The sequence below is a fragment of the Mustela putorius genome, unplaced genomic scaffold (assembly GCF_011764305.1).
Source record: "Mustela putorius furo isolate JIRA1106 unplaced genomic scaffold, ASM1176430v1.1 tig00000580_pilon_pilon_pilon, whole genome shotgun sequence".
In the NCBI taxonomy this organism is placed as follows: domain Eukaryota; kingdom Metazoa; phylum Chordata; class Mammalia; order Carnivora; family Mustelidae; genus Mustela; species Mustela putorius.
Genome location: NW_025421423.1, coordinates 9,973,280 through 9,985,323, shown reverse-complemented (window position 1 = coordinate 9,985,323; position 12,044 = coordinate 9,973,280). Strand labels below are relative to the sequence as shown.

Sequence of the window (12,044 nt, the reverse complement as noted above, 5' to 3'; positions counted from 1 at the left end):
ATACAGGTAAAAGAATATGAAAAATGTTCTCTAAATTGTGATACTAGTTTAAAAACAATTCACTCCCCAGGTAAATTATATTTTGAAACTTAATTTTTTCTCTAAGCACGTGTTCAAACAGTATACCAACTGCATTAACTGGAAAACACACTAGGTTTTTTTTCTCCCATTTGTAAAATACTCTGGCAAACAATTTCATGCTTAAAGCAGAATATAATCTTCTAATGGAGTGATACAGAATACATCACATGGAAGAAGTATTATATGTTTTCTAAAAGAACTGCAACTCATGATTCATAAAGTCAGAATTCCCAAGAGTATTCATAGAATATGAAATTTATTTGTTAAAATACTACTTCAAAGATCCAATGCAAGATGCAATGGTTTGTTTAGGCTTATTAAGCACCCTTTCTTCATCTCCACTTACCGATTCCTTCCTATTTTTCAAGGTCCCCCTCAAATACTACCATTATGTCGACATTGGGAGTTTCATTTTAATATTTTCAGTTCAGACTAAATTCTGATGACTCTACAACTAAAACAATCAGTTCTTCTGCCACAACAGATCTCTTTACATATTTTTCTCTAGAACATATAAAGACTGTAAAGTTCATAATAAATTATAATAGTCCTTAAATGGCAGTAATCATTCATTTTGCTATCCCCTCATCTAAAACTCAGCATGAGGATAAGTAGCTCTGAATTAAGCAATATTAGCAGTTAATCAGGAGACAAAATATATCAAATCAAAGAATCAGTTGATAATTAAAGAGTCTGAGAGAAAGGAATAAATTATCTGACAGTAATAAAAGGCATTTTGAAAACTCGTATCATTTAAAAATTTTACATGTTCATATATTTTTGAGAGCCCCCTATACACCTTTCTCTTTAAATACAGAATAAGGTAGTCGACTAAGTGTTGGGCGGGGGGGAAGTTACACTTAAAATAAGCAATTTTTTTAAATATTTTTAAATGTAATAAAAATGCTTTGGTATCTATCATAGATCAGATTAAGGAAGGGGAATTAGGTTTCCCTTTAGCAGTAATGAATGCTCAAAAGTAAAATAGTCAAAGAAACAACAAAAACTTAACAAATACAGCATAATGACTGCATTTTCATTTCCTACACCAGACAATCTTTAACATTAGTTAAAAACCTAAACTATTGGAACTTTGACTTTTTAAATTCAACTATGTGACAATGTGACATACAGTCTAAAATTTGTTTATTGCTATTTTTAAATAAACAAGCCTTTATCTTATTTAATCAGATATTGCTAAAGTATACCAATAATAAGCTAATATTTTAAACAGAAAACAATTCTCATTTCAAGTGTTAAATAGCCTCAGGGCAATAAAAAAAACAATTGTGTATTGTTCTCAATAGATTCACAAATAAATATATCAGACCAATGGCTCCCTACAGAGTCATTCTTGCTCTGTAAGTTAGCTTTTTAAAATTTCCTTAATGAACCACTCAACCAACAATCATTAATTAAGCAGTCACCATGTCCCTCCTTTTATAAAGATTATATTTCTCTTCTTAACTAAAATCATCACATCTAAGTCAACTTTAACTTGTAAAGTGTCTCAAGAAAACATATTGGAAAAGAAGAAATGGCAAATATCAGACAAGAAATAGAGAGAGAAGACAAATGATTTCTCATACATTTTTAAGTCACATAGGTTAAAAGAGAGAAATAAAAAGCAAAGAAAGGTTCAAAATATAGAAGTTAGTCTAAAACAGGACATAAACAAGACACCAGGCCACTGACAAATGAAAGCTAAACCAGTTTAAGGAGGAAAGATGAAAGTAAAATTTAGGTTAATACCAAGAACTGAGCAGAGAGAAGTTTCCCACGGTTAGTCAGAGAACCCTTATTTTCATTCCATTATTAATTCTATTCCTCTGACTCCAAAAGACAGTATTACTTAACTAAGTCAAAGCAGAATGACAAATTAAATATACTTCATATTAGTCCAATATGACAACTTTGCTCTTCCTCCTATTACTCTAATAAATTAATAAGTTTATGTATTTTATGTATGCTTTGAAAAAGACTACTGAAGGATGACAGACCTATAAAGTTATACTTTTTCTTGAACTTTTCCTCAAAGTAATACAGTCTCAAAGTATGCAAATGTGCAGTATTTAATAGTTGATACTTGGAAGTTTAAGGAAACCAAAGTGCAGCATAAAACCCAGTACACAAAAAAATTATAAAATACTAATTTCTCCAGGAACAGTTTTCAAAAAGAAAAATCCTATTAAGGTGTACACTGTCTTCCAAACAATACTATACTATGACACACCAAGCTATTGTTTGCCGCTGCCAGTAGATGGTGCTAATATCCACATGTGAGCACTATGTACTATTATACATAGTGTAATAGTACATAGAGCTATTGTACTAAATAAAGATGGCCTTCCCAATCAGTGCATTCAGAGTCCCATAGTTTAGCTTGCTAGAGTTTTGAAGTACATTCCAAACATAATTTTATCTCTCAAATTACAATCAAATAAAGATTATAAATTTTTTCTCAACATTAAAACCTTAAAAATAGTAAAATACGCTGTGTCTTTGAACAAGTATCATATTTTATATTTAAAGATCTGAGAGGACAGAAATATTATCTGTATTTCCAGAATCCAAAACAACACACTACATAAGAGCCAACTACAGACATTCTAGATTTGAATCCTGGCCCCAACTAGTAGATATGTGCTATCTTAGGCAAGTTACTTAACCCATCTTGCTCAGGTATATCATCTGCTAAATGAAAAAAAAAAAAAAAACAGTACCTACCTCACACAGTTCTTATAAGGTTTAAGGGAGATAATACATATAAAACATTTAAAAAATGTTTAGGACATAGTGAATACTCTATCAGTGGTTGCTATTATTATTGTTTTGTAATCAATAACAATGATCGTCAACAGAATAAATAAAATATAGGTATTAATAAATTACAGAGCATAAGAAAGAAGGTACTACAAGAACTTGCAAAAACACAGCTGAATCTTACTAACATAATTTTGACTGAAAATAACAAGTCCTGGGGTCCCTGGGTAGCTCAGTGCGCCAAGTTCTGCCTTTGGCTCAGGTTGTAATCCTAGGATGCTGGGATCAAGCCCCGCATCAGGCTCCCGGCTCAGGGGGGAGTCTGCTTCTAACTCTGCCCCTACACCCACGACCCCACTCTTCTCTCTCTCAAATAAATAAAATTTTAAAAAAATAACCCACATCCCAAAAAACCATATACAGTATAATAATCCATTTTAAAATAGGGGCAAAAATAAATAAAACTAAAAACTTATTGTGTAGATATTCATATATATTATTTTACATATATGGTTATAGATTATACATGTGAATATATATATGATTACATATAATTATATATGATATATATTATTATGCCTTCTTTTTTTAGAAAGGTAAGAATAAACACAAACAGGAAAGAGGTTATCTGCAGGAAAAGTACAGAGAAGTGGGACAGGGGAAAAGAAAGTTATTGGTAAGGTCCAGTTCTTAGGTTGGATCCAATACAATGGAAGTGTAAATTAGTTAACCACTTTGAGAAATGATTTGGCATTACGAAGCATAGTCTAAAAATCACTTCCTCTGTAACTCTAAATCTACTCTTAAGCAAATAGCAAGAGAAAATCTTGCTCATGTACACCAGTAAGTATACACAAGAATATTCTTAGCAACATTGTTTGCAATAGAAAAATAACTAGAAACAACTCTGCCAACAGAATAATGAATAAATTATGACAATTAATTCTAGTATGCTGGAAGTAAAAAAAAAAAACTACAACCATACACAGTAAGACTGAATCTCAAGAACACAGACTGACCAAAAACAGCAAGTTACAGAAAAATATATACACATGATACTATATATACATTGAAAAACTGTATTGCTTAGGGATATAAACATATGCTAAAACTACACAGATAAGTAAAGGAATGGATAAGCACAAAATTAAGAGTAATGGTTACCTCTGAGAAAGGAAGAAAGGAGACGGGATGGAGCAGGCGGCGGGATGGTGGCATACAAGGGATACAGAAACTAACAGCAAGGCTTTAGGGAAAATGGTGGCAGCTCTGGCTGCACAGACTTTGATCTCTTCAAATCCCAACATAAAAACAGGGCAACTAGAAAGCAAAACCAAATCCCATCCAAAACACTTAAAATTATGTGACAAGGTATCCCTTCAAACCCCAAAAGGCAAAAGGGCAGAGACAGCAAGACCTCTACTTTTTGGAAGGAAGAATGCAACAAAGTGGCAACTAATGAACCTAAGAACAAAACAACTCCAAAATAGCAAATGAGTATTCACTGGCAAGTACAAGAGGCCAATTTGGAAACAATAATAACAGCTGAAACTGGGAGAGACTCTGGCATTCTCCAATACCAGGTGAGACAAAGGGTCCATAGTAAAAAGGTCTAAGGGGTTAAAGCAGTTTAGTCCCCATGAAGTTTCAAAACGGATCCACCTAAGCTGTCTCCCAGAACAAGCCCAATGTGAAGAAAACACTAGTATACAATCAAAACTGAGCAGTACAGAGAAATAGAAGAAATGGAAGGTTCAGGCCAAACTGGATTAAGGGGAAAGAGACACAGAAAAACTGAGAAAGGTCTGGTCCTCATCTTCTGAACACTATAAAAACAACAGAAGCAGGAGTTAGCTCTATGAAGTCATAACATCTTTCCTGAATTCCACCTTACCCTAAAAGTTCAAGAAACCTAATTCAACATAAAAATGACCAAAAGAAAGATCAAGGTCAAATCCCACATAAATTTATTTAAAAGAAAAAAAAAAAAGCAGAATAAATCCCTACAGACAATGAAAGCATTCGGAAAATGTGTCCACCAAAAAGATCAAAATTCCGACCTACTGTTCAAAATAAGCTAAAGACATTAAGAAAAGTGATACAACATATAAAAGAATATACATCAGAATCAGAAAAACTGAGAACTGAAGATATAATTCTCAGGGGAAAAAAAAATTATTTAAAGGAAAAGAAATCACTTCAGTAATGAAAACCAAACTAGAATGAAAACAAAGAGAAATAAACATAACAATACCTTGAAAGAAATAGAAGGGGAAACATTTTAAATTTTTAAAAAGAGATTTTAAAAGTCACTGAAGAAAGACAAAGAGCCATATAACAACCATACAAGTCTTGAAGAATACAAATACTAAAATAACTTGTTCTCAATTAAAAACAAACAAACAAAAAGTACCTACTAAAAAGAACGTAACACATACCTAAAAATATTGACCCAGAAGGACCAACATCAAGACTTATTGTATTTACATTAGTAGGCCTTAACAGGAAAAAAAATTATTTTGGCCATCTAGAAGAATATGTGACTTATAAGGGAAAGAAAAGAAAGTGATCACCAAACTTTCTCACAGCAATGCTTTATGACATAAGAAATGCAGTAACATTTTAAAATCCTCAAAGATACAAAGTATGATCCAATTTATTTATACCCAGTAAAACTGACTTTCAAGTACAAAAGACACAAACACCAACATATGGGATCAATGATGCATGTCCTAGAGCATAAGCTTCAAACAACTAAAATTACTAAAGAGACACAGACACAAGGACTGGTGATAAGCATTAAACATACAGTTAACTGTAAAACTAAGACTAAATGAGGATTAGGAAGTGAAAAGTAATAGTGTGTAATGGTTGTAAGGCTATGTAGAATAGCACATCCATTTTAAAAATGGGAAGAGAACGAGAAGTGTATATGCAGAAAAATTAATGTAATCCCATCAGCAGAAGTTTAGTACTGTTACTCAAAGCTACTGTGTATTGTGTGTATACTGAAGAATAAAAGAAATGAGTAATGTGGAATATTCTAATTCTATTACATCTTGTGCCATCAAGAAAGAAAATTCTTAGTATAGAAGAAAGGATACACACACACACACATACATGCACACGTGCACACACACACCACAAATATATTACATATACATTATATATACACACAGAAAGTTTAATGAAGGCTCTATGGTCTTGAATTTGAATTAGAAATAGAATAATTTTCATCCTTATTATTCCTAATTCTGTCACTGAAAAGACTTAGAAACTATCAATTCAGTAATAACAAACATCTCTAGTGCTCAAATTTTGGTCTTGAAATGCCATTTCTCACTAAGAGAAACCAGAGCTTCTTAGAGAAATGAGTGATTCCAGAAAAAAATTACAAGATGAATCTTAATATTAAGTAGCAAGGAGCTATTAAGTTTGAAGAACCAATCTGAAGAAGCTCCCACCAGCCAAAGATGAAAGAATTTGGTCTTGAATAATGACAACTGCAATTTATTGAAACCTATAAAATATGCTTAAATCCATAAGTTCATAATTACTCAAAAAACAATAAAATAGTCCATGTTTGGAGGATGACAGAGGATCGATTAATTACCATGAAAATTGGTATGTAAAGATAAAGAATCAAGGATTTATCCTGCTGTTCCTATGTTTTCGTACAACTGGATAACCAAATAATAGATTAGTGGGAAGTATTTATTTATACTACTTCATATAATACACAAGAAAAGATAGAATTAGACTATTAACATTTTGTAATTCCCAGTTAATTAATTCAGTCTTTAAATGTAAGAGTGCTAATGTCAACAAAAAAAGAAAGCAAATCAGATATTGTAGGTCTCTTATGGTCTTGCCAAAGGGATCTAACCTAAATCTGATTTGTATTCTGAGTCAAACTACCAATTTTCAGGAATCCTCTGTATCCTCTGTAGGATACAGAAATATAATGATATGCACCATGAGTACACAATCAGTGTGTTCCAGGCTATGGAAAACTCTACATGTCAAATGACTCTGGTTCTTCGAGAGATAAATTATAAGAGAAAAAGGGAATGGAGAGGAAACCTATAAAATGAAAGCAACTTAAGAAACATCAATTTTTTTTAATAGGCATGACTAAAGAATAGTGTCTAGGGATGAACGTTCGGAAGATAAAATTATAAAAATATACAAGTAATTACCATTAAAGTGAAGATAATGGTGTGCTACTATAATGCTTATTTAAGGTGACAAAAGCATTGTGACTGAAATGGGACACACAGAAGGGGGTTTTAGAATGAATGGTTAAGTCTTATCTCTAGACTTGGGTAGTGGATTCAAGGTTATACTTCAGAATAATTCATTAGGCAAAACACTTTTTCGTGGGTTTTCTGAATTTCACTTTATAATAAAAAGATTCTTATTCTAAATAATGAAAATGCAGTTTTTATTGTATCACAGTTCTTAACACTTCACATATATTTTATAAATTTTCTTTTGTACCTGTTCAGTATTAATTGAAAATTTTTAAAGAAAAAAATATTGTAATAAATCAATAAATAAAAATAAGACAAAAGATTTGGTCCTAAAAAAAGAAAACTGTTCAAAATGAACATATTATCTAAGGGCACCTGGGTAGCTCAGCTGGTTAAATGTGTCTGCCTTTGGCTGAGGTCATGATCCCAGGATCCTGGGATAGAGCCCCACATCCGGCTCCCTGCTCAGCGGGGAGTCTGTTTCTCCCCCTTCCTCTGACCCTGTGCCTGCTTGTGTGTATGCTCTCTCTCTCTCCACCACCCCCTGAATAAATAAATAAATAAATAAATCTTAAGGAAAAAAAGAAAACTCATCTTGGTTAAGATCACAGTCCAAATGCTAAGTTGAATTCAGGCCCTTCTATTCACCAATTTCCTCAGCCTCAATTTTCTCCTATACAAAAATGGGATAATAAAAGATCTGAGGATAACAAATTATATTTTTATAATATTATTTTTTGTTATTTATAATATTCATATATTATTATTATATTATTAATTCACCATGTAAAAATGCATTTATTTTCCATTTCTAACATACCTTTTAATTTAATCCAAGAAAGCATCCATTTATAGAAAAGCAATTTTATGTCATTTAAGGGATCAAATAATCAAGATCTAGAATTCCTTACTACTCAAGTACAGAAATCCCTTATAACAATGTATAGCAGTCCATTTCTTTAGCAACGTATTTATTGAACATAGAAAAGTACTTATCACACAGTTCACAAAACAAAGTCCCTGTTCTCATAAGCTATTATTCTAGTAGAATGACACAGACCAAGATAAAAAGAAATAAACAGATAACAGATCAGATAGTAATAAGCCTAAGAAGAAAAATAAAGAAGAATGATGTGATACTCATGGGAGAGGAGGTACTATTTCAGTCAAGGAGACCTCTCTGAAAGAAAAATAATTAATTAATTAATTAATTTTAAAAATATATATATGCCTTCTAGGGAAACGGCATTAGAGAATAGACTGCAAGCACAAAATTACTGAGGTAGAAAAATACCCTATGTGTTCAAGAAATGATAAAACTAATGGTGGCTAAAACAGAATGAATAAGAGTACAGTAGAAAGACATTACATCAGAAAGAATGAAAGGAAAGATATTGTAGGGTTTTATAGGCCACTGTAAAGAGTTTTAGATTTTGTTCTTAATCAGATTAAGAAACTACTAAGCATAGGAGTAATATATTCTTATTTTAATTTTTTTTATTTTTTAAGTAGGGTTTATAACCAGCATGGAGCCCCACATAGGGCTTGAACTCATGACCCTGAGATTGAGACCTGAGCTGAGATCAAGAGTTGGACACTTAACCTACTGAGCCACCCAGGCACCCCTCTAACTTATTTTTATTAATCACTTTGTCCATGCAAAAAAGAGTGGTGGTTAGTATACAGGAGCAGAAGTAGAAATGACAGTAAGTGTCAGACTCTGGCTATCCTACCTTTTATATAGTCTCAGCATTATTAAAATTGTAATACATTAAATTATAAAAATTATAATAAATGCTAAGTTAATATCTTTTTAAAATATGGTTATAAAAATAAAAGTCCTTGAGAAAGGCTTTTAAACATAGCATTATACCCTTGAGGTCCACCCATGTTGTTGTAAATAGCAAGAGGCATTCTTTTTTTTAGCTGAATAATATTCCATTCTACGTATATACCATATTTTTTTATACATTTATCTATGGATGGACACAGGTTGCTTCATATCTTGGCTATTATAAATGATGCTACAATAAACACAGAGGTGCATATATCTTTTCAAATTAGGATTTTCATTTTACCCAGTAGTGGAATTACTAGATCAAATAGAAATTCTATTTTTAATTTTTTAAGGAACCCTCATTCTGTTTTCCACAATGGTTGTATCAATTTGCATTCCTAGCAACAGCGCACAAGGGTTCCTTTTTCTCCACATCCAGGCCAACACTTGCTATTTCTTGTGTTTTTCACTTTAGACATTCTGACAGGTGTGAGGTAATATCTCATTGTACCTTTGGTTTGCATTTTCCTGATAATTAGTGAATGGTCCTAAAAAACGAAATGCTAGATGGTATAATGCTAAATAACATAAGTCAGTCAGAGAAGACAAATACAATGATTTCCCTTACACGTGGAATTTAAGAAGCAAAACAAACAAACAAACAAATAAAAAAAGAGATGAAGGGCCCCTGGGTGGCTCAGTCGTTAAGTGTCTGCCTTTGGCTCAGGTCATGATCCCAGAATCCTGGAATCAAGCCCTACATAGGGCTCCCCAAACAGCAGGAAGTCTGCTTCTCCCTCTCCACTCCACCTGCTGGAGTTCCCTCTCTCACTGTGTCTCTCTGTGTCAAATAAATAAATAAAATCTTAGGAAGGAAGGAAGGAAGGAAGGAGGGAAGGAAGAGAGGGAGGGAGGAAGAAAGGAAGAAAAGAGAGACCAAAACACTCTTAAATACAGAGAACAGGGCGCCTGGGTGGCTCAGTGGGTTAAGCCGCTGCCTTCGGCTCAGGTCATGATCTCAGGGTCCTGGGATCGAGCCCCGCATCGGGCTCTCTGCTCGGCGGGAAGCCTGCTTCCTCCTCTCTCCCTCTCTGCCTGCATCTCTGCCTGCTTGTGATGTCTGTCTGTCAAATAAATAAATAAAATCTTTAAAAAAAAAAAAATACAGAGAACAAACTGCTGGTTGCCAAAGAGCAGATGGTGATGGATGAAATAGATAAAGGAGTTTAAAAGTACACTTATCATTATGGGCACTGAAATGTATAGAATTCTTGAAACATTATACTGTACACCAAAACTAATATAACATTATATGTTAATTGTACTTCAAAAAAAGAAAGAAAACACATAACCAATGGAAGACTATGCTTCTATAAAAGGTGGTTAAACAAATCTATGAGAAATAGGGACACCTGCCTGGCTCAGTTGGTAAAGCATGCACTATTGATGTCAGGATCATGAGTTTAATCCAACATTGGGAGTAGAGTTTACTTTAAAAAAAAAAAAAAACTAATTTATGAGAGATAGTGGCTATTAAATATTAAAGTCCTAAAGTCAAATTTCCTGGTTTTGATCCTAGTTCAATCACTGAACACGTAAATTTTAGCAAAGTTTCTCAATACCTCAATTTTCTCATTTGTCAAATGTGAAAAATAATGGTTATAGTACTCATGATTAAATATGAATATAAAGAATTTAGCTGATATACAGTTAACAACTCACTAAATATTAGCTATCAAATTTATTATTCTACTTCCACTTATTTCCACTGCCACACATTTCCACTATTACTTTTTCACACAGCCATCGCTATTTATAATACTCCCCTTTAAGACTGGTTACATACCCATTTAAAAATTATCACCAAAAAAATGAACTTTAAGTATTCTTAACATTACATATTTGATATGGTTTTTATTCAAAAGTATAGTTTCTGCTTCAGACATAGCAAAGCACTTTGTATTATAGTTTTCTTTTAGCTTTATGGATCACTCTCCTTAAGGATAACTAAATATTTGAATTTGTAAGAAACCAAAGCAATTCCTGCTAACATTTTTTTCTTCACTTCAAATTAAATTAAAAACAAAATTAGGGGCACCTGGGTGGCTTAGTCGTTAAGCATCTGCCTTCAGGTCAGGTCATGATCCCAGGGTCCTGGGACTGAACCCTGCATCAGGCTCCCTGCTCAGCGGGAAGACTGCTTCTCCCTCTCCCACTCCCCCTGCTTGTGTTCCCTCTCTTGCTGTCTCTCTCTCTCTCTCTGTCAAATAAATAAATAAATAATCTAAAAACAAACACAAAACAAAATCAATGCTACATCCCATAAGGCTCTGAAAAATCTAAAAGAGACTATGACAAGAACAATTATTACATACAAATCATAATCACTTGGACTTTTTGTGTAGTTAGTCACATTCTTATTTTATCCTGCTGTATATCTGTATGTATGAGTTAGTTAGATAAACCGTTTGGGGCCAAATATTTGGTGCCCTTTCACATTTGACAAGCTTCCAACTCAAATACATAAGAAAATGGTAACATACTTGCCTCTGGGACAGAATATAAGTGAAGGGCGAGAAAGAGACAAACTTTGCAGTTAAAAACATTGCCTTAATTTGGGTTCCTTCCTTAGCACATGCATTCACTTTTGGAACATAAAATAGGTTTTAAAGAAAAAAAGATTCATTTATTAATAATTTACAAAACAATTTTTTAAATGTCTCATATTTCACCATAATGGCAGCTTACCAGATTGAAGATGCCAGTAATATATTAGTGTTGTTTGCAAGAAACCTCAACGGAGGCTCTGCAAGCAATACACAGGATAAAATTCCTCCACCAAAGCAATGGAGCATAGCAGTAAACCAGCTTGAAAGAGGATTCTTCCATGCCACTGCCGCAGCTCCTGAAATGGTAAAGTAAAAATGTGGTCTGAGATAACTGTATGCTAAACAAATCCTAAGGTACCAATGGCACTAAAGAAATAAACTTCTTAATTTCATAACTTTCGAAAGCTTACTATTACTCATAGGTGTGGCAATCATGATCATCATAAACTCTACCTATTATTCTTTAAAGCAAGACTGGAAACATTTTAAGACATACATAATTTGGGGCATCTTTAAAATACTCTGTCCGGGCTCTTACTGCCAGTTTCCCAGTAGTACATT

At 33.1% G+C, this 12,044-nt stretch overlaps 1 protein-coding gene across 1 annotated transcript in view; it reads right to left on the bottom strand.

Moving 5' to 3' along the window:
- Nucleotides 1-12,044, bottom strand: part of TMEM38B (transmembrane protein 38B) — a 59,019-nt gene that overhangs the window by 33,953 nt on the left and 13,022 nt on the right. Inside the window, exon 2 of the mRNA XM_004747748.3 lies at nucleotides 11,623-11,779. Coding sequence (XP_004747805.1) covers nucleotides 11,623-11,779 — 157 coding nt within the window. The remainder of the gene's footprint in view (nucleotides 1-11,622; nucleotides 11,780-12,044) is intronic.